At 35.8% G+C, this 24,328-nt stretch overlaps 1 protein-coding gene across 6 annotated transcripts in view; it reads right to left on the reverse strand.

Moving 5' to 3' along the window:
- Positions 1-384: 384 nt before the first annotated feature.
- Positions 385-24,328, reverse strand: part of LOC113057216 (rab-3A-interacting protein-like) — a 29,741-nt gene continuing 5,797 nt past the window's right edge. The window contains exons 2-13 of one of the 6 annotated variants that reach the window (XM_026224466.1): positions 23,436-23,539; positions 21,691-21,961; positions 19,838-20,009; positions 16,972-17,067; positions 13,184-13,261; positions 11,729-11,914; positions 10,141-10,269; positions 6,966-7,078; positions 6,708-6,725; positions 6,368-6,467; positions 3,633-3,702; positions 385-886 (exon numbers count right to left, since the gene is read on the reverse strand). In XM_026224466.1, the coding sequence (XP_026080251.1) occupies positions 804-886; positions 3,633-3,702; positions 6,368-6,467; positions 6,708-6,725; positions 6,966-7,078; positions 10,141-10,269; positions 11,729-11,914; positions 13,184-13,261; positions 16,972-17,067; positions 19,838-20,009; positions 21,691-21,961; positions 23,436-23,508 (1,389 nt within the window). In that variant the 5' untranslated portion in view covers positions 23,509-23,539 and the 3' untranslated portion in view covers positions 385-803. Of the gene's footprint in view, positions 887-3,632; positions 3,703-6,367; positions 6,468-6,707; positions 6,726-6,965; positions 7,079-10,140; positions 10,270-11,710; positions 11,915-13,183; positions 13,262-16,971; positions 17,068-19,837; positions 20,010-21,690; positions 21,962-23,435; positions 23,540-24,328 lie in introns of all 6 variants that reach the window. The other 5 variants (XM_026224449.1, XM_026224441.1, XM_026224483.1 and 2 more) reach the window with 5 other exon arrangements.

Consider the following 24,328-nt stretch of genomic DNA (forward strand, 5'->3'; position numbering starts at 1 on the left):
GCTTTTAAATCCTTTTTTGGATATACGTTTTGGTTACTTATACTTTCAAAGCTGGTCAAGTCAAGGTTTCATTAAAACTATCTTCATTTGTGTTTCAAAGTTTTACTAAAGTAATATGGGTTTGGAATGACATGAGGGTGAAAAGTATTATATAGAAATTATTTTCAGTTTTGGGTTAACTAACCCTTTAAACGGTCCTTTTTTCCAGCAAATGAACAATAAAAACACTAACAGATTGATTATCACATTTTTATAGTTACAGTTATTATTATATTAATCATCCTTGGTGAGAATGGTCCTTTACAGCAGAGAAAGTCTTCATGTATCTTCACATGCTGTGGCTCTGAGAGGTCACCGCTTCATGAGGACAAACACTAACAATAATTCTCTTCTGGAGGTGCACAACTTTATTCAGGCTTCCAAAAAGGCACTAAAATCAAAACGAGGAAGGCTAGATGAGGCTCATAAGCAAATACACACAGTGGTCCAAGAGGATACAGAGAACATTCCAGATATAGAAACACAACAGCACAACAGCACACAGCTAGCTACAGCACTGAACATATCCATCTACCAACCAAGAGAGGTTGAGACGCATTTATTTGAGTGTGATTCATCCTTCATTGTACAGATTCTTCAGAGAGAACACAACCTCCAGCTACAGTTCATGCTTAGGTGTCATCTTCTCCCTCTGTTTCAATAAAGATAATGAGGTGTGGTGGTCCCTGGGAAGCCACTCTGACAGAACTGGTAAACTTCATTGGGTTAAGATGACGGCATTCCCATGACAGTGATGGCTCTATTCACAGTTCATCTTTGTAGTACCCCAGCTTGGCGTTGGACATCTCCTTCCGTAGCTGCATGACCTCCCAGAACATCTGCTCTGCTTGGTAAAACACAGCGCCATGATGTGTGAGTAGGGAAACTTTCATTAGAACACACATTAACAAATCCTGTGTTTTATACAGTGGTGAACAGTAATGTTTTAAATTATAATTAGTTTAATTAACTTAAGGTAATTTTTGGAATTGTATTTTTATTTTGGGAAACTTTTACTTTCACAACATTTTCCAAAGTATTATATTGTATTTTTATGGTCAACTAAATATTCATGGTCTTCAATGAACCTGTTGGATAAGTTCACAAATCGCAATGAATGATTCACTTTTTAGCAGAAGCAGAAAGAAGTATTAGAATTTTAAATAACAAATTTATCGGTAAAAACCTTAAAGTTATTAATAATCTATAATTAATCAACTCAGTTATGTATGTATCACTTATTCCTTAAAGGAGGGAACGGAGATGTCACTTTGCATGCAATGATTGCCGTTGATCACAGCATGAGCATAAATAGCCAGCTGGTGCAACACATACCAAGTTTTCACTGAGGAGCACAGTTGCTCAGCAGTGATACAGCAGCTGTGGAGACGGGACGTGACATCTCCGTTCTCTTCTTCAGGCAATGAGGGTTACATACTTAACCGAGACGTTCCTTTCAGTTGGTCATTCTCGACCGCACGCCGGTGACCGACAAATTGGGATCTCTACCAAAGCGCCATGGATGCTGCCCCTTCATGTGTCCTGTGCGAGCCTCCAGACATGAAGTTTCCAGAGGTCAGTAAATCCTTTCTCAGAGGACTCTGCCAGGGAGGGGCTGTCCCGAGGAGCATTAGTACGGTGAACCATGTGTGAGTGGGCCAATTCGGTGCCACAAGGAGTACCTACTCCTCTTCTTCCCTGACGTTGCCCAGCATCTGTGTGAGAAGGCTCACTGGAGAAAAAGGTGGGGGGCAAGTTTCGATGGGAATGCAGCTGCCATATACTCCAGGAGCCTCTGAAATTGTTTGAATTCAACTGGGGCTGAATTCAAGCAGTTCAGCACCGACCGCACATGTTCCTCTATGAGGCCTGCTGTCTTTGTGACCGAATCTAACTCCATGCTGAGAAAAGAGTTCCCCTGCGTTGGGGAGAGTTTGCTTTCGGCCGCGTTGCCGAAGAGGCCAGTCTGGGACACGGGGCACTGAGGAACCGAATTTTGACGGCATCCCTCATTTCGGCCAGACACAGCTAGAAATGGCGCTCCTGGACCACAAGTGTAGACATCGCATAACCCAGAGAGCTCGGAGCGCGAGGTCAGTAGCAGTTTGGAGCGCTTTCAAAACATCTGGATTAGATGTCGTCTCCATCCAACTCATTTGCATTTAGGCATGTCAATATTCAATAAATTCCATGATTGATCGTCGTTTCAATTAACGATCAATTAATAACCTTAATGCTGCAAAATGCGTTTGTAGCAGTATTATTATTTTGTGCAAAAGCCACTTGGAAAAAAAGTTTTCTCCCCCGAATTAAAGGGGTTTTAGTCTGAATAAAATGCTAGTGGCAGGACTATAAAAATGAACAGATGTGATTATGATCATTTGATAAAATGAAGAGAGCGCGCCATTCGTTTGAGATCATTTTGATTTGTTGACTGTTTCCCGTCAAGGAGACCGCTGAATGCGCCTCTTTAAATGGTTTCGTGGTGCTCATTGTTGTATTTTAAAATGCAATTGCAATGTTTTCAAATGAGACTATAGTATTAAAAATAAAATTATCCCAAACATAACTGTGGCGCTTGTGGCTGTGCTGCGCAGTCAGTGAACCGCTTTTTTCACATCAAACATTTTATGAAAGTATTATTACCAATACTTTATTGTTTGATCCTATTCTGCTAAATATTAGATTTTTTTGCGTTCCGCTAGGCCTATTTGTTTTTAAAAATCCGGCATTTACAGTGCATTAGATCGTGACAGTGCATGAGTGCTTGCATACGAGGACGAGCGAGCGCGGGTTTGACTAGATGTATTTGGAGATTGTTGCTCACGTCTCATTCTGCACATATCCAAATGTTTCCATATTCACAATGTATCTTACTGTTGAACTAAAAAAAGTTTATTTTTTATTTTTTATGTAAACTAGACGCTTCTTCACATGAGCAAAAACGTCCTTGGCATAACAGCAGAGTGGACCGGTATACTACGGTCTATTTAAACTGACCAGTGTAACCTTTTATGTGTTTGCAGCACTACTATTATTATAATTTTATATATATATATATATATATATATATATATATATATATATATATATATATATATATATTATATATATATATATATATATATATATATATATATAGATATATATATATATATCTGAGACACCAATCATCCAGCTTCGAGAGAAACTGGCTCTTTCAGGGAAATGCTGTTTTACGTCTTGAGACACACAAGGCTATTGGCCGCTTGCAGCATGACAGGAGGTAGTGCAACCTGAAGTGTTCAACCCACTCGACACAGGAACAACCATTGCTCAATCGCTGTCGGCCAACACGCTGCCTTTTTATGTTCATCGGCTTGTCAATTGGCTTGTTTATTTTACGCTCGAAGTAGATAGGTCTCTCAAATCAAGATCCTAATTCGTTGGTCACTGATGTGGTGTCGAGTGACCAACTGAAAGGGAACATATTCAGTTGAATACACAATGACTTCATGCTGTAACAACAAATTACTTACTGTAATTGAAATTTAAATAAAGTTATATAATGTTTTGAATGATGTGACTATATAAGAGATTAATTATTAGCTTACCATCTTGTTGTTTGACTAGTCCTTGGAGAATGTAACGAACGTAGGTGAAGAAGTTGCAGACAGACGTGATCTGTTTTAAGCATAGAAGAAAAGTTACATTTATACAGACCTCCATATACTACTAATGAGAATGATGATAATATGCAAAGCATAAAAACCAAATACTAAAATGCTGATGGGGTGAATCTAAAGACACATATTTAAAAGATCTAAAGATAAAAGTAAAGGTGCTGTATGTAGGATTGACACAGAGTGTCAATCCTACATAATTAACTTATAAATTTAACTTATAACTTATAAATCCTACAATTAACTTATAAATTTAGGTAATTAGTTTCTCTGACATTTCTTGTAGGCAGCTTTGTCTCACAGTTACGAAGTTATGGGCAGACAAAGTAATGTAGATTTTGTAATGTTGCAGATTTTGCTATGTATTTGTATATAAAATGCCCTTGTTGATTAAACTTCTAAAATGAAATAGTTTTTCACAAATTTCATTACATTTATGAACCGCTTGTCCAGTATAGGCTTGTGGTGAAATAAAATTTAAGGCACTCTGCGGCCATCTTTGAAATGCCTCTCGGGCATGCAAGTGCAACTCCTATCTCTTTGAATGGGGAAACATCAAATTCTCCAAAACTGACAAACTGACAAACAACAGTGTCATGAATGACGTTTCTTTTGCTCAAATAGCGTTATAAAAAGCTTATTTTTCAGGCTAGATTACCATGTTTCAGATTGCTGACTGTTTCTATCGCAACTAGGACATCTAACATCTGACTTTAACAATTAGCGATTGGCTCTCTCAATTAGAAGGCGGGGCTTCCTGTGATTGAGCAGCCATATTAAGCGTTGCATTTTTCTCCATTCAAAACTATACGAGTGACACGTCTTGGGAATTCTATAGTCTTTGACACACCTCCATCATGGTCAGGCCCAAGTCATTATTATGGTCTCATTAAGCAGTTTTTTCCACTGGTCTTTAATCCGAATCAGATAATTTTCCTATACTTTCATGAGTTTTTAATTTAGTCACCTTATCAAAGATACCCATTTTGGGTAACATTTTATAATAACTGCATGCTATTAATCATTAGTTAAGCATTAGGAAACAGTTAATTCATCATTTATAAAGCATTAATAGACATTTATAAGCAGTTTATAAATACAGATATAAATGCTTTATACCTGTTTTAAAAGCATATTTATAATGTATTTAATAATAGTTTTTTCATGCTTAATGAAAATTAATGATCAATTTATAATTTCCAAATTAAGTATAGCATTATTTACACACCAGTTATTAAGAAGTTGGTTCATAAGATCACTTAGAAATTGTAAGTAAATGATTAATAAACTATTTAAATGTGCATTCATCTTTTTATTCAGACAAATAGTAATAGTTACTTATAGTGTTAATAAATGGTTTATTAACATGTATTTCTACTGTAATTCAGGGTTAATTCAGGTAGTTATAAAACATATGTAGTTGTTAGTTAACTATTTTTGTGAGCTCATCTAAAGTGAGGACTATTTATGCCTTGTAAAGCTTTTACAAATGAGATTTAAAGGCTGTTAATATTTCTATGTTCTGTATCACTGTGTTGTGTTTGTTTCTGTTTTTTGTTTAGAAAATAACTGAGCCTTTAAATATCCTTTATAAATGCTTTACAATGCATAACTAGACTCACTTTAGGTGAGCTCACATAAAGAGTTAACTGACCACTACTAAATGCTTTATAACTACCAGAATTTACTACATTTCTTGTGATCTTATGAATCACCGGCAACTCCTAAATAACTGGTTTGTAAATAATGCTATACTTCATTGAGAAATGATAAATTGATCACGAATAAAGTATGAAATTACACATTATAGATATGCTTTTAAAGCAAGAATAAAGCGTTTATATCTGTATTTATAAACTGATTATTACTGTCTATTAATGCTTTATAAATTATGTATTATCTGTTTACTAATGCTTAATTAATGATTAGTGTGCAGTTATTATAAAGTGTTACCCAATTTTGCTCTTTTTATCCACTTGCTTGATTTGGTAGGATGGTCTGATGTTCGAAGCATCAGCACATTGCCAAATATTTCTTGACATTAATGGTAAGGTGGCTATATGCACCGTTCATATGGGTCATTTTAATATTGCGTAAAATATCCAGGTTTTGGCTGTTTGCACATTGCAGGTTGAGCGTTGTGTAACATTCATGAGAGCTATAGAGAGCAGAGCAGATGGCTCCTTATGCTTATGAATCGCTCTCGCACCTACTTTTGTATCTTTTTTGATTGGTGCGCAGTGCCGCTTCAAGTCAACCGAACAAACAAACGTACACAAATTTGCATTGCTTTGATCGTTCCCTATAGATCTCACCTTCTCATATGCAGCCCCACGATTGGTCGATTATGTCCAATACCTGCATCTTATTGGTCAGACTTCTTTGGTTGTTTGTCCCATATGAACGATTCATATGGCTACCCCTAAGTAATGGTAAACTTTATATATTCGCTTTGATTTTTAAAACATTAATTCTACAACCACCGAAACACATAAATATGCTTTCTTTTGAATATGCAACAAAACAAAATTTGAAATATATGAATATTTTCTGATGACGATCTGCCCAAGCATCGATTTCTTTACTAAACACCAAATGGATGGTTTCCAAATAATTTCAGAGGAGAAGCTGTGAAATCTATAACAATGAAATAATGCAATACTCACCCGATAACGGCAAAACGGAGATACATAATAATAGTTGCTGGAGTCGCCAAACTTGATTCTGTGCTTGCAGGTTTTGGTTTGACCACATAGGGCACATTTCCTGCACAGTGTGAAAGAGATTGAATGCTTTTAGAAATATATTATACTATAAACCTGATGGACATCCGAGGAGAGATTTAGGACTGTAAACTAACACTTGGGTGAATAACAAAAATATATATGAGGCACAGAGATATGAACTCCCTGAAACAGACACTAGGGAAATCAAGACAAGGATTGGGAGGCAGGGTGGCACGGGTCAGATCAGGGGGACTTAAGGGTCTGATCACGATTCACTTACACGAGAGTCTGTGCCATCCTGCTGCCACAGGAAGCCCATCGGAACGAGAACCAAATCAACAAAAGGACACAAATACAGAAGGAAAGAATGACGAAAGAAAGTCATGCTGACAAGCTGTTTAGTACACGTGATCCACACAACACTTTTAAGCACAATGAAATAAAAATAAACAGCGGTATTAGAGAAATAGAGATTCATGAAAGTACTTTCTTTACAAATAATGGGCCTTGACACAGGCTTTGTGTCAATGATACTCACTTGGGTCCTCCACACTCAACAGCAGACGCTTTGACGACTGGCAAAGGCTGGAATCCCACCGGCTCCACACTCAGTGTGTTCTGTTCCACCGCCTCCAGGATCGCAGACCCAAGCTGTGGATCACACAAACTACACATAAGCCATGCACAAAAAAAGTGTCCTAAAATGCCCTCTCTCTTTCATGTAGCACTTGGAAGCCAGATTAAATTTTGTCTGAATGAGTCATTTAAATGAACTGATTTAATAATTAATCATTACCCAAAAGTTAAACCCTTACCTCACCCAAAGGTTTTGAACAGTATTCCAAAAAACATCTCTTAAAAAAAGTGTTCTGTTACATGTGTGTACAGTTTATTTCATACCCATTTTGTTGTATTTAACTGAAAAAAACTTGCTTTTTTTACTATAGATTTTTTTCGTTCTATTAAAAAAAAAAGGCACACAAAATACTTTTTTTCTCATACTATAATAATGTCTTTTAAAAATGACTGTGCTGTAAAATCTACATACATTCAAGACCATTGGCATAAATTTGTTTTAAAATTATAGTCAAGCCTAACATACACCAGAAGACTTGTTTTGAAATGTTTATGCTTTACCACTGCTCATTTAAAAAGATGAGAGAGATAAAACATGCACTCTTATGATCATCTACAGCATATTACAATATAAATAAACCATAAAGTATATGTTATAATTCATTAACAGCAGATCGTAAGCAATCGCTTGGCATAAATGCACGTATTCACTGATAGCACAATGCTCTTAAACAATGAACCAGGACACAACAACAGTCCCATATTTTTACTTTCAACGTGCACCACTGATGTTTATTAAAATCACACTTTAGTGAAGTTTAATAATCACATTAAGTCATATTGCAATTCCTGTCTTCTCTATCCCCAAATTTTAGAACGCTTACAATTATAAATTAATTTTAAGACGTCAAGAACACTGACTGAAAAAATTAAAACCACGTGGTAAAAGTAGGAAATTTTCCCTCAATTTCACTGTAAACGATAAAATAACCATAGCAGATCTATACAGGTGGAGCTGGGGAAGGTGGAGGGTTTCAGAGAAACTCTGAATGTGGAACCTCAAGTGAATGCTAGCCATCCATATAAATGCAAGGCAGCAAGCTCATTGGCTGCATATGCAGCATTAACCAATCAGCTTGTGCCAAGTTGTTTAGCTCTCTGAATATCATCATATACATTAACATTAACAGTTACATTAACAACCTGTCAGCCTGTGCCATCTATAGTTTCATGACTGAACTTTACATTAATCAACTTTTCCATTAGTCACATGCAGTGTAGTGCACTACTTTTTTAACGTATTTTCCGCACTATAAGGCACACTTAAAAGCCTTTAATTTTCCCAAAAAACGACACTGCGCCTTATAATCCAGAGTGCCTTAAATATGGATCAAGGCGCTCTGTTAAAATGTTGACATTCCCTTTAGCAGAGCTCAATCTAGTGGATGCATTACACAAACCCAGTCAAACGTTTGACTGCAGTATCTTCTATTCCAGTGGTTCTCAACCTTTTTTTCCACCGGGCCGCATTATGGTCCAAGTGCAAGTCTCGCGGGCCGCACGCATATAATTTACATATTATGTCACCAATACAAACCAACCTGATTTATAATATTATAGCCCAAATATTATGATATCGAATCGATTGGATTCATTGAAAAATATAAATAATTCTACTCCCCATAAATAAAACACCTAATGCTGTCGGGAGCTGAACAATTTGGGAAATTCAGCTCAATGTAGTAACAGCACAATGAAGTTGCGATTTGTGTTATACTTTCCGCATGAGCAATCCAGACGCGGACGCGACCAGTGCGCACGCGGACTTCTTCTATTTATACTTCCGAAAGAGTACGCTGATGGTCCGCTCTGCAACAAACATGTGAACAAACAATTTCCCAGAATTATTGCACATCGCTGTCTTTATATTCTTTATTGAGAGATTGCACCGTTTGATTGGCAATTGTGCTTTTGAAGCCTACTGACCGTGCGCACCTGTCCATGCGGTCGTCTGCTCAGAGCCTCGGCACACACTCTCCGATGGCGATTTTTACGTCATGCCTACCTAGCGGTCCATAGCAGACTCGCGGATGCGGAAAGTTTAACAGAGGCTTTAAGACGCAGTCTGTGAGACGCGCACGGGAGCATGACCTGACGCGCGACATAGGCTACATTTGTGAACACACAATTTCTGCTGTCGATCCAAATATGGAAAGCACTTTCGAATTTAATAATATGAGGTTCTCTCCAGAGATGTTTTGCCACATTACTTCAATTAAGGATGATTGCTGCGTAGTATATGGTGTTTCTATTTGCTTGAACTTCTTTAAGTGAGTTGCAGGGCAAACCGAAAATCCTCCTTCACTACATACTGCGACTATTCTTTTTTTTGTATGTGTTCATTCGCTGGCATTCAACACATTTCTTTTTTTCTCCCTTAAAAACAAATTTGTCATTTCTGATGCTCAATTTTACCGAACTAATAGCTGTTGATGACTATTTGAATTGAATTCTGCCAAAGTGCGCGATTGTATGTGTTCGTAATGTGATGTAAGTCTGCTCATGCCTGAAAATAATTTATGAAAAAAATTAGGTTATAGCTTATATTTCTTTAGTAGCCTAATTTTTTACATAAATGTACAAAATAAAAATAATTGTAAAACTAAAAGTTTTTTTTTTTTTTCAGCATATGGTGGGCCACATGCGCTCCGCGGGTTTGAGAACCACTGGTCTATTCTATGCGCCTTATAATCCGGTGCGCCCTATATATGAAAACGGTTTTAAAATAGGCCATTCATTGAAGGTGCGCCTAATAATCCGGTGTGCCTTATAGTGCGGAAAATACTGTAATTAGAAAGCATTACTTTGGTTAATTACTTAACATTATGAACAGCATTTAGCTTTGTAACCTAGTTTCATACAGTTGACATTCATGTTTTTAGCAATTCATGAGTAGATTCAACCAGCAGAGAGCAGCTGGAGATCTGAGTTATTAGCTCAGATTCTCAACGATTAGCTGAGCTGTCACACTTGTATCATGCTCAATGAAGCAAATCATTTACAGAAACTAATGTCTATAAAATAAAGTAGAAGGAGGTGCTTCTAAGTTCTACCGAGGGATGACAGCAGAAGCATACCTCACTCTTAGAAAACGTCAGACATGGGTAGATGTCTTCTCTGTAAATGCGCTCGAGGAAGGAGCAGCTTCTCTCTAGGGTTGGCTCCTCTTTCCACACTTTGAACTCGTTGAAGAGCAGTGAATCCACCTAAGAAACAAACACATATTGTCAAAAATGCACACACACAATTTAATATCCCTAATTATAACACATATTTTAAAGTCCACAATGCTGGATGAAAGGAAATTGGTCAGGAAACTTTTATAAATGATCATAAACTGGGTGGCTTCAGTCAAAGTTCACTTTCATTATATGGAAAACAAAGCTCAGTATGTAATATTTTAAAATCTTCTTTTGTGTTATACAGAAAAAAGTCGAACAGGGGTGTGTTTCCCCCAAGCATTGTAAGCCAACGATGATAGCAAGTTCTGTCATTACAGTTGGGGCTGCACAATTAATCAAATTTCTAATCGTGATTACAAGTATGGATGCCACAATTACATAATCGTCCAAAGTCCACTTATGTTATTCTGCATGATGTAGAATGCAATGGTTTGTTTTAAATATCTCTGTTTGTGTTCTACTGAAGAAACAAATTGTCACGTTCGGCGTTACAGGAACGAGGCGAGAGAACCAAGTGCAGGTATGTTTCTTTAATAAGGGTAATCCAAACGGGTAAACAAGCCAAGCAGGGTCAAAACCAGAATATCCAAAACAAAACACAAACAGGACACGAACACAGGGCAAGGCAAGGCAAGAGTTGACGGACATGTAACGCTCAGACATCAAACAAGGACTCCGTAACAAAGACAGAAACAACCCGGGTATTTAAAGACAGGTGCAAACGATGTAAGACACTGTGACACAAATCACCTACATCTTAGATGCCCTGGGGGTAAGTACATTTTTGGGTGAACTATCCCTTTAAGATATTTTTTTTCTCTTTCTACATGTAACAGTTTTTCCATTGTTTTAGATTTTTTGACCCTTCGTTCTTAAATATTTTTTGTCCAAGTTCTGAATTATATACTATATCTAAAATTCTGGAGAAAGCTGTCTATTTTAATCAGATTTCAGATCTGTCCACCTCAAAATATCTAATGACCTTTTGCTCTCTGTCAATAAAGGGAACTGTGTAGTTCTCCATTTTCTTACCAGGATTTGACACTATAGATTATATAATTATTTTAGAACATTTAATTCATTAGGTAGGGATTTGAGGCAATGTCATTATACTGTTTTCTTCCTATTTAAAGGACAAAAAAAATTCTGTGGAACTGTGAAATGACTCATCTTCTTCTTCTAGTGTTTGTGGGGTACCTCAAGGCTCCATTCTACGTCCCATCCTGTTTTCCTATATATGTTACCACTAGGTCCTATTTGTTTTTAAATGTGCTGTTTGGACAATATATTCAGTTATGTATGCTAGGGAGAATCGCCTACATATGAACTCTTTAGATAAAATACATTTGCTTGTGATTAATAAGACATCAATGGCTGACACAAAACAAAACCATGGATATATGGGAAATTTCTGTGGGTGTGAGAGTGATTCTACACAAATATATGTTCACCACTAGATACAAACCTCTTTACACTCACGTACAATGGGTTGCGTCACTGCAACCTCCTGCTGGCTGCCCAACATGGCACTGCTCGTGCTCTTGTTTCGAGTGTGGCCTTTCTTAAAAGGGGCTTTGGGTCCGGGGGGCATTTCTTTGCAGGGGGATGTGGGAGAGGTTGACAGGACCAGAGTCTTCAATGCAGCTACTTCGGCCTGAAGAACATCAATCTGAGTCCAAAAGGAAAGACCGGTGAGATTTCAGGGGTTTAAAATCAGGTTTTTACAAAACATAACATTCTCAAAAAAATATATACAAATAATAATAATAATAATAATAATAATGGGTAATACCGCCACATGTACCACCGCTTTAACTGCAAGTCAGTCGCGTGTTAAAATCAATTGCGAAACTACTGCCAGGTGGCGCCAAGGGACGGATTGTGAACTGAATGTAATTGTAAAATGTTGGTCTGTTAATGGAGATGAAATGAGGAAGTAAAACAACAATAACATTTTAATATAACATCCTTAAAAACCATTATAAAATTTACAGTGAGTTAATTTCAAAACGTGGGATAGTCTTAGGCTCATTTCGGTCCATTCTTGGTTTAAAAAAAAAACATTTTTCTTGTTTTAAAAAAAAAAAGTCTCCATTTGCAGAGTGAAATGAGAACGGTCCAACATTTAGAAATAATTCTTATTAACTCTGTTATTATTCTTGATTTTTGTAACTGCTAACAGTTTGCATTTTCGAATTATGCCTTGTGTGTGACCAAAAATTTAGTATTTTCTGTTTCAGCTGTTTGATCGCGCTGGTGCCTCACGCACACATATTCGTTGGAAACAGTGCAGCCATTCACCATGCCATGTGGTGCGAGCAGCGGTCCACTTTGGCATATTTTTGTTCATTATGATTTTTTTGAGTCGAATACTAAAACACGAGTGGACTACAAAGCCTATTTTCAAATGGGCAACATCACGAATATGGAAACATTTGGATTTCTCCAGAATGAAAGAGACCAACCTTTCTTAATCAGTGTACAGACAGATATGTATTTCCCAAGAAGTTATATGTCAAAATTAAGGACAGGTAATGAATAACAAAGTAGTGCGTGACAAAAATGCTTTCTGTTTTATTGAAGGAATTTTCAAATATAAATTAAAATATGGGCCTAATATGTGAGAATATTGACATTTTGCATAAAAATCCATACCTTTTCACTGTGTGTCTTTAGTAAATCCTGACATTAGTGTTTTTCTTTTTTTGTGTCAAAAGATGGTTTGTTCTAGTGCAAGTTGTTGGTAAATCTGGCCTATAAGATGTTATAAATAACCTCAGTTTAAGTTCAGTCTTCTGTTTTGCTGACACTGACAGATATTAATGGTTTAGTTTGTGGTTGATTAGATTTTTCTTCTCTGAACTTCACTGTATTCTCTCGTTTAGCTAGTTTATTTGTTATCATGTACAAAGTACTCTCTCATGTCAGCATAACTCACCTTTCCCAGTGCCTCCTTCAGTTGTTTTTCAGCAGTGGCTTGCTTCAGGTTTGCTTCGTGCACCATCTTATGAGCCTCCTGTTGACAACGTCACAGATCAGATCCACATTAAACACAGACTCGTCTGCGAATAACCCACACCAAGAGACACCTCTACCACACCAGACCAGACTAGAGGAGCCTGGCAGAGCTGCCAGGTAGTATAGTAGGATGAGGACACTCAAGGACTTGAAATAAAAATAAAAGATGAGTGAAAAATGTAATAAAAAAATGACATGAAAAAAATGTAATAAAATATGAGGATAGTATGAAATCCATAACAGAGAAGGAGAAATTAAACTTCAGAGCAAGTCACCCAAACACTCAGCACATCTGGTTTCATATTATGTGAAGATCAACAGAATGTATGTCATATTGTACATTGACCCTGTCCACATGATTATAGAAGCTTCAGTTGAAGTATTTGGAAGTGGACACTTGCCAGTTTGTTACGCACATAAAGTAAAATAAACATAACACCTTATTTCCAAGATGTGTAAAATGCAATAGAAATCTGTGAAGAATCTTTAAACTTTATTTAGCTTTATTAACCATCTTTACTGTATTCTGTAAATATAAACACATTGTGATATCGATGGATGCAACACACTCAAAAAAGTTGGGACAGAGGCAATGTAAAAGTGAAAAGTTGGTAATAATTCATGGTGCCGTTATTGGGTAAAACTACCAATGTCAGTCTTTGTCACAAAGTGGTAATCCACGACCCATCTTTGCTTGTAAATCTTTTCAAAAATAACATTTCTCAATGAAAGATTGCAAATAATTTAGCCACCCATCGTTTCTATGCAGATATGCTGTCAGGTTCTCTGGTGTGAAAGAAATTGGAAATGTGTGCTGTGGTCAGGAAAGTCCACATTTCTGCTCGTTTTTGAGAGGAACAGACATCGAGCTCTCCACACCAAAGACACAGGGACCATCTAGAGTTTTTTTAGCGACAGGTGCAAAACCCAAAATCTGTCACTGTATGAAAGTAGATCAGTGGCTAAGGCAAGCCTGACTTTCATATGTGTGAAGTTACTATTGAGGCCAAGGCATATATTGTACATGGATTGTACAAAGACATATGCTGCCAGACACATGTAGATTTTTTCGGCATTTAATAACATGTCCCAACTTTTCTGGAAATGGGCTGCAGGGATGACATATTTTGGAAGGTGAATAATCCTGAAACACTGTAGCATTTTAGCACTTCCAGTACCATCGTCCTTAAGTCAAGTGTTTTTTTTTCTTCTTTATTTTTATTATTTTATTTTATTTTATGTTTGTTCATATGCCTGAAATAAGGTCAGTGGTTAACACAAGCCCAGTCTATTTTCACATTTGTGACCCTGGAATATAAAACCAGTCATAAGTAGTATGGGTTTATTTGTAGCAATAGCCCACAATACTTTGTTTGGGTCAAAATTATCACATTTTCTTTAATACCAAAAATCTTTAGGGCATAAAGTTCATGTTTCATGAAATATTTTGTAACTTTCCTACTGTAATTATATAAAAAACTTACTTTTTGATGAGTAATATGAATTGCTAAGAACTTAATTTGGACAACTTTAAAGTGCAATTTTCTCAATATCTGGAATCTTTTTTGCACCCTCAGAATCCAGATTTTCAAATAGTTCTATCTTGGCCGAATATACTCATATCTGAAAAAACCATACATAATTTCCAAAAATGTACCTTTATGATTGGTTTTGTGGTCCAGGGTGACATTTTATTCTACAAAATAAAATACTTCAGGAATACCACAGGTTTTTTATTTATTTAAATAAAGTTTTTAGGTTTTATCTGTTCTGCTACGGCGTTTATCAACAGTTTGTTCAGTTGAACTTCAGTTTTATTATCAAAACAGCTAAAGCGATGTGAAGTGGATTAACATATGCTTTACCTTAGCTTTCATGGCACCCTAAAACCAAATCATGCAGTAAATCATTGCGAAATAGTTTCAGCTAGATAACTATCTGAATATCAATTTCTGGGAATGTTACAAAAGTTTGTTAAAAGGTCAGAATAGATGGGAGGTTTTGATGTGAACTGATTTACAACCCTGATAGCACACACACATCACCGGGGCATATTCAATGGGTGTGATTTTATGGACTATCATTTATGGGGCACCTGCTATACTATATATGTTTATGAATGTTCCTTTGTCTGTTTGCACTTTTATAAAACAAATTTGAGATGTTCAATTCATTGTGAATATCAGATTTGTCCAAAAATATAAATAAATACACACAGTTTTAATAAATATACACTAACAATCAAAATTTGTGGCAAGTTTGAAAGAAATTTATAATTTAATAAAAGTATATACTATAAAATATTTTAATACAGCCGTTTTCAATATTGATAATAATAATAATATGAAATGCTTCTTGAGCAGAAAATTAGCACATTAAGGGCCAGTTTTACTAACAACTTGTGTCAGCGCAAACGGTCTTTTGGCGTTGAAATTGTACAGGTCAGGTTTTACTAAAAACATGCAGTGGCGAATCAGGGCTGAAAGGTTATTTTTACTTTCCTTTCCCTTTCAGACACAAAAGTTATAGGAGGAGAGTATTCAAACGAATCACGCAACGCGTTTTACTAAGGTTTGTGCTCGTCAAATTACTATTATTTTTGCCATTATTTAACACCCCAAAAAAGCATGTCTTAAACTACTTTGCGCTTGAAATGGCTGCATTTGTTGTTGCTAAGAGGAGGCACTTCAGTGAACAGGTAGCGTGTGATAGAACAGAAAGGTTTTTTTCCACAAATATGAATTTATTTAAAATAACAGAAGACTATAATTAATTAATTAATTGATGATTATTATTAACACATTATCCTAACATATCGTTTGCCAAGACATGTTATGTTTAATTTGCTTCAGGAAATAAAAGTTGACATGGAACCCTCAACTAGGAGGCACGCAATACCAGGTCTATCAAAACTTCTAGCAAACCTTCATTTTTGGCCTTCGGTTCTTTTCAATATGCTGTGGCTTCTTTGTTTCTATATTTTTTATTTGCAAATACGCAAATTGACGCTGCACTTTGTATATTGCATTAGTTGATATGTAAATTAGATTTTGCGTCTGTGTTCTTTAATTTGCGCATTGTTAGTAAATCACCTGCAGAAATTTCCACGCACATCTGCACGGTTTTGGAATTGCACTTTCGCGCTAATTTGCCTTGTTTAGTAAAACTGGCCCAATAATTATTTACATTACATATAGATGATGCTTTTTTCCAAAGCGACTTACAGTGCAGTCAGGCTACACATTTTTATTTTACCAGTATGTGTGGACCCTGGGAATCGAACCCAGATCCTTTTGTGCTGCTATTGCAATGCTCTACCACTGAGCCACAGGAAGGCTATTTCTAAAGGCTTGTGTGACACTGAAGAATGGAGTAATGACTGCTGAAAATTCAGCTTTGCCATCACATAGATTACATTCTATAATATATTTAAATATTTATTTTTTTAAATCGCAATAGTATTTCACAATATTACTGTTCTACTGTAATCTTGATTAAATAAATGCAGCCCTGAGAAGACTTTCAAAAATCTCAAACTTTCAAATGGTAGTATATATAGAGGTTGAAAAAATACTTTTTAATTGCCAAGTATTGTCTATTTGAGTTGACCCATCACAGTGCTGAGTGTTTAGAATAACTCCAGACGATCAAGTGCTTCCAGACACACACAGATCTGCTCTGTCATTTGGCAGAAGAAACCAAACAAACCTCAAAAAGGCTAGCAGTGAGTTCCTCCAGCTCCTGCCCCAGCTGGTCTCTCACTTTAGAAAGCCTCTCACACTCCTCGTCTTTTAACTTAAGCTCCTTCAGACACATGCAATGACATGAACAGAACATACAAATGAAAAACAGAACAGAAAAACAGGGAATGTATTTAGCGCATGACTTAAAAGGGTGGATGATATAACACTACAGTATTGTCTTAACAAAAAACTAAAAAGTACCGTAACACTTTAGAATGATGGTCCATTAGTTAATGTTAGTTAATTTATTAATTAACATGAACAATACATTTATTATTGTATTAATTAATCTTTGTTAATGTAAGTTAATGAAAATACAGGTATTCATTGTTAGTTAATGATTATGCACAGTGCATTAACTAATGTTAACAAGCACAACTTTTGATTTGAATAATGCATTAGGAAATTATGAAATTAACATCAATTAAGATTAATAAGAGCTATAGTTGCTTAGTTCATGTTAACTAAAGTAGTTAACTAAATTAACTAATGAAACATTATTCTAAAGTGTTACCAAAAGTACTATTGGAAAAACAATAAATGTATGGTTTCTTTTGGGCAACATTTTAATGATAACAGCAGATGCAAACAGCAAAATGTATTTATTCTGCAATAATGCAAAACACAGAAGATTTAAAGTAGGTTTAACTTATAAAAGTAAAAACAACAAAAAAACGATTTAAAAAGCAAAAACTGTTCAACACATTCATAATAAGATAACCATAATAAGAACCATTATTAATAATTAAGAACCAATAATAATCGAAAAACCAAATCAACATATTGGAATGATTTCTGAAGGGTCAATTGACACTGAATACTAGATTAATTATTCTTAAATTTCCATTAAAGGAATAAATTATATTTTAAAAGTAGAATTGGAACATAAAAATAGAAAACATATATAGAAAATATTTTACTGATAGCATTAGATTAGGCTAATAATGAATGATTAATGCAATATCAAATACTTTAAAATTCAGTTACACTCAGACAGCTATTTAAAATTAATTGCAAATCCATGACATGTATACTCATTGTGTATGGAATTACATTTGGCTCAATAAAAATGAACGTAACTTTATAAAACCGAATGTAACTTTTTCAGAAACTACCAAAAATATGCCATTACAAAAGAAGAAAAACAAAATGAAAATGAAAAAATATATATATCTAAATAAACTCAGTCGCACAAATTTAACTGGCTCTTCAATTATGTTTCATTCTTTGTTAATGTTTTCAAAGATTAGTTTTCGCTAATCGTGGATTCTGAATGCATTGCCACAGATTTCACTTACGATTACGAGGATATTCGAAGAGCCTGTTAAATTTGAGTTAATGTTTTTCATTTTCATTGTGTTTTTCTTCTTTTGTAATGGCATATTTTTGAAAGTTTCTGAAAAAGTTACATTCAGTTTTATATATATTATTTAGGAGACAAAACTAAATGTTTAATCACTGTATTTTCAGATGAAATTACAGACTTCTCTCTGGTGATGTGTAGCAGACTTCTATCATTTAGTTTGCACATATCCACACTTTTCTTATAATCAACTGTAAGCTCTAATTTAGATGTACCTGCATCCAATCAATAACCAATTAACAAAATCAAGTCTCCCATTTTTATGTTTGATTATCAGCTTCGATTAAATGTAAATCGCATCATGTGAGAAAAGATCTGTTGCTATCTCAGTTATGTTGCAACTTTAAAATGTCAAGGAAACAATTAGTCTGACAGAAACCTTTCCAGTCCAGTTTTACAAACTTTAACTGATAAACTTTACTCTTTGCACTTATAAACTAATAAACTTCATCCATTGGACAATGCGCAACAATAAATCTGAATTTCCACCCTGGTCGAAAATCTAGAACTGTGACTGAGTGGAACAGAAAAACTGCACCAATGCACCAATTCACAATTTTTGGTTTATATTTAAGAAATGGTTGTTGTCCGGTATTTGATGAACACATTTCTCTCTTCGCAAAACGGCTCTTTTGTGGATGTGCTGAGCTGCTTTGTTTAGATTATGTCACAATATTTCATAAATACTGATCATGTCTACTTTTGACTATCAGCATGAAACCTGGTCTACTCTGCTGCTTATTTTGGCCCAGAAACATCCACTTGGATAAGAAAATAATGACATAACCAGACAAACCTTTGTTTGACATGCCATTTAGGGGCAGGACTGTCTTATTGACGATAACATAATATAAAATTGAAATAAAAAATAAAAAAAGTTATTATGTAGTTTACTGTTAGCATGCACGTGCATTCGCTGAATGTAATCAGTGTTGTTTGCGTTCAGTAGACAAAGCACGCATGCAGAACATAAACAATGCTCATTCCACTGATTATGTTCTTGGGTACTCTCCAAAAAGGTGGAAGACGGTAACTCGGGGAGAAGAATTACTGAATAAATTAAGTTATTATTGTTTTCTTTGCACACAAAAAATATTCTCGTAGCTTCGTAAAATTATGGTTGAACCCCTGATGTCACATGGACTGTTTTACCGATGTCATTGCTACGTTTCTGTGCACTGATTGTGGTAATATTCCTGCTGTCTATGGAGGGTCAAAAATATCTCAATTTGTGTTCCAAAGATGAACGAAGTTCTTATGGGTTATGGGTCGAAAAGGAGAATTCACCAGTTTTAACCCAGCACTAGATATCTATTCTGTCCTAACCAGAGGGGTGTGATAAAAATTGTATTTTCAGAGTCTGGAAATTTGTTTGTGATGTTTGTAATTTCTCATTCGTTTAATGGATTTGCTAAATGAATAAATGGTAGATTTTAGATCTGCGAATGTTGTTGGGTTAGTGTCTCACCCGTTGTGCTTTGGTGAGCTCCTCCTTTAGCTTCTCGTTGCCTTTCTCTCTGACCTCCATAACTGATGGACTTCTGAGACGGGACAGACTGTCTGCGCTCAGGCCCAGAACATCTTCTGCATCAGCTGATGGGACATTGCCATCCACTGCATCCACTGCAGGATCATTTCCACTGTGGAGGAAAAACATCAATTTGATTTAGGAACTTTCTCTAAAAAGAGTTTTTATTGAAACTAAGGTGAGGGATATTTTATGGATAACTTTCCATGAAAGTAAGAATTGTCCATTTTGAATTCATGAGGACTTAAACTACATCAGACCATCACAGATAAAAAGTTATTTGAATATATTATAAAACGTAATCTATTATTGTGACACAAAGCTGAATTTTCAGCATTACTCCAATCTTTAGTGTGACATGATCTTTCAGAAGATATACTAATTAAAAAAAACATATTTGCTGCTCACTTATATTGGTGCTCAGTTATTAAGAATGTTTTTTATTACGATCAATGTTAAAAAAAACAGTTTCAGCTGCTTAATATTTTGTGGATTTGTTTTTTCAGGATTAGCTGCTGAGTAAAACGCTCAAAAGCTTATCTGCTGAATAAAAACATTAATTTCTGGTTGGAAATGATTTTGAGTCATTCACTTGATCACTTGTCATTTTTAACCCTGTATAACATGCAACGTCAACTGGTCCATACAAACTCCGCTGTTCTGCGCTCTAGCCAGAGAACACCCCCTTTGCTGGAACACGCGTCGGTTCTATTTCTAGCATGCACGCGTTTTCCGCGTGGCTCGAGCGCGCCTGAGACTCGTGTCTCAGTGTGCAAACTCCAACCTGTTAAATAGGAGCCGGAATAAAAAACGGACACGCCACGCAGCTGAGACGCTCACACAGCCAGTGTGTCACCGGCCTTATTTAAGGGAGAATGAGAACCGTTTCGCGGGGGATCCCAGATGTGCAAAAAAATAAAATAAAATAATAATAATATTCGAATGTCAAATTTTCAAATTGAATACCAACCCACCGAACGAATATTCGGGTCCGTTCCATATATATTTATTTTTAAATCTAACGAGAAAAAGAGCTAATGAGGCACACAGGTACAGCATTTCTAACAGTAGGCACTATGAATACGTACTTATTATCAGTCCATTCTTCATTAAAACTACGGTTCTCTGAATCAACTTTTCGCTTAAGGCTCTTTGAGAGTGCCATTTTTTCATTTAAATATATTGAGAAGGCCTTTCTTCTAGTGTTCTCTACAAACTACGACCTGCATGTGACAGTGATGGACAGCTTGACAGCCTCACAAATATGAATCCTAAAATATCGCTATCGCCCCCTGGTGGTTCGCTGCAGTACAGGTAATATGTAAAAAAATAACATAAATTTGGAATTAGAAATAGTAGTATATCAAATAATAACATATTAGGATACAATTCGAATTGTATTTTATATTACGAGTATCTGGCCCTTACAGTGTCTGCAGAAAAAAATTCTGGCCCTTTGACAAATATAGTTGATGACCCCTGCTGTATGACATAACTTTCTACTCTGCAGCATAAAAGCAGATATTTTTAACGATACTGGATACACATTTCTTAAAATATCTTCTTTTATGTTCTATAAAGGAAGAAAAAAGTAAGAGCTTTGGAGTGACATGAGGTGTATTATACACACACACACGCAATCTCCCTAGAACACAATTTTGATGAAAGAGACCCCTGACTGAGTGGAAAACCATGGAAAATGTTTTATTTAGGCTTGTTTTTAATATGGATTTTGTTTCCCAGACCTGGCAACCTGAACCTGAAGTGTTCACCTGCTGTTTGTGGAGTCTTACCCGCCATTAAGGAAGTCCTCTGTGCCCAGTTGACGGGGGGTCGAGTACACGGGCTGGGTGGGCAGCTGGTCAGCTCTGAAAGCATTGGGTGCATTCTGGCTAGAAGTCAAAGAGTGTGTGCGGTACAGTGAGCTGGGGGGAGCATTGTGCTTTGGTGGGCTCGGGTCTACAATGCCATGAAGATCTGGGGTGGTGGGTGACGCCAGGTTCACCTCATGGAAACCTTCGAGTGGTTCACTGGCCATAGCCACAAATATCTTCAGACAGTGATCTGTGCAAACATCAGGAGAATAGGTAGTTCAATTACAAGATTAAATAAAAACAAAATCCAGTGACTATGACCAAAACCATCTCATTAGGACACACACAATTACATATTTTGAAAAAAGATTTGTCAGTGCTAATAGCTAACTTGCCCTGAATGATTATGTCAGTTTAATATAATACTAAAAATTTGTACAATAAGGCTTGGTTTTATTTGTTAACATTAGTGGTGAGTGACCAAGATCTTTTTCAGTTTGTCACAGTAACGATATAGATCAAAATATAGTTATTTTTTATATAAAATAAAGTCCTTATGATATTAAATTATATTATACCATAAGATGGCACCAAAGGAATTTATCATCATTTCCGCGACTGTAAAAATATAACATAGGACGTAATATTACACAGCTCGGTCCATTGATCCATGCGGCGTGAGCTCTGAAACATTGTGGTGTTTGTTCTGCTTTCAGTGCATTTGACTTCCATTATATACGACTGAACACTGGTTCTCTCACTCTCAGTCAGTTATGTTGCTTCTGCCGCTGTTTATAGCTGTAGATTAGCAATGCAGAGAGACGTATATGCGATGCCCTTTCTTCTAATAAAAAGAAAAATATTTAATCTTGTGAAAAGGGCCATAATATGTGGCCTTTAACTAATATTTACAAAGGTTAAAAATGCAGTAAAATATATTGCTCCATGATAGGTCATGTTAGATAATGTATTAACTAATGTTTAACAAATGTGACCTTATAGTAAAGTGTTATCTACATAATTGTGTTTAATATCGCTGGACAAAGCACTGCACAGAATGACCCCAGTATATTATTATATATTAAAGGAACACTCCATTATTTTTGAAAATAGGCTCATTTTCCAACTCAAATAAAGTTTAAACAGTTGTGTTTTAACATTGTTGAATCCATTCAGCTGATTTCCGGGCTGGCGGTAGCGCTTTTAGCTTAGCTTAACTTAGCATAGATAATTGAATCTGATTAGACTGTTAACATCTCACTCAAAAATGTATTTTCCTATTTAAAACTTGACTCTTCTGTAGTTATATTGTGTACTAATGTACTGGCTGCTATGGCTAGCAACTATACTCTCATTCCGGTGTAATAATCAAGGAACTTTGCTGCTGTATTATGGGCGGAGCAGGGTCAACGATATTCATTAGTACATGATGTAACTACAGAAGAGAAGTTTTAAATAGGAAAAATATCAAACTCTTTGGTAATTTTGGAGTGAGATGCTAACGGCCTAATCAGATTCAATGATCTATGCTAAGCTAAGCTGAAAGTGCTACTCCCAGACCTGGAGATTGGCTGAATAGATTCAAAAACGGTAAAACACGGTAAAACACAACTGTTTAAATCCAGGGGAGTTGAAAAATTAACCTATTTTCAAAATAGTGGAGTGTTCCTTCAGATCATAACCTGTGGAAACATTATTATAACAGGAGAGAAATGTGACCATACCATTGTGATGAAGTGATGTGTAAAGCTTTAGAACACAAGTCAGCAGGAAGAGCAGAACAAAATTTCTCCTCATAAACCGCGTCTGGTTCCTGATTTGTCTTCACCTACAGACAAAACAAGGATAAAAACGTGACATGATGTAACGTGACATACAGCCAAGTATGGTGAATTCCGAGTATTCCCATATTTCCCATTGAGGGTGGAGGGAGTGCTGTACATTTACTCCTCCCACCACAGATAAATAAAAAGTGAGTAAAGCCCAAGAAATAATGGCAGAATTATGAGCAAAATAAAAGAAATCGGAGGATAAATTGCAACGACCACTCACATTTAAATGGATGGTTCACCCAAAAATGTAAATTCTGTCACCAATTAGGTTACTTATCTTCATGTCGTTTTTAAACCAATAAGACTTCAAAACCCAAATAAACTCTGTCCCTATATTGATAGTTTGTTTAACCAAAAGTTTGTGAAAGGGCCTTTTAAGCTGTGTCAGAAGAAATTTTAACACTCATTTAGAAGCAGAGATTCCATTTACCACATTTGATGAGCTCCACGTATGTGTACTAATAAATGTTCATAAAGTATGCGAAAACTAAATTTATTCTAATCATCATACAAAGGGATTATGTCTCAGAAGACTTAGATTAAACGGCTAAATTCATATGGATTTCTTTTACAATGCCTTTTTGAAGTGTCCAATTTTTGGAGGAATGGACTTTCAACAGAAGGACAGAAATTTCATGTCATGTATTTCAATTTAAAATACCTTCATTTGTGTTTCAAAGATGCGTGAAAGTCTTTCTGGTTTGGAATGACATGAAGAGGAGTAAATGATTATAGTAATTACACAACTATGGCACAGAAGGAAGTATAGGAATGCAGTGACAAAC

This window comes from Carassius auratus, chromosome 4, assembly GCF_003368295.1.
Source record: "Carassius auratus strain Wakin chromosome 4, ASM336829v1, whole genome shotgun sequence".
In the NCBI taxonomy this organism is placed as follows: Eukaryota; Metazoa; Chordata; class Actinopteri; order Cypriniformes; family Cyprinidae; genus Carassius; species Carassius auratus.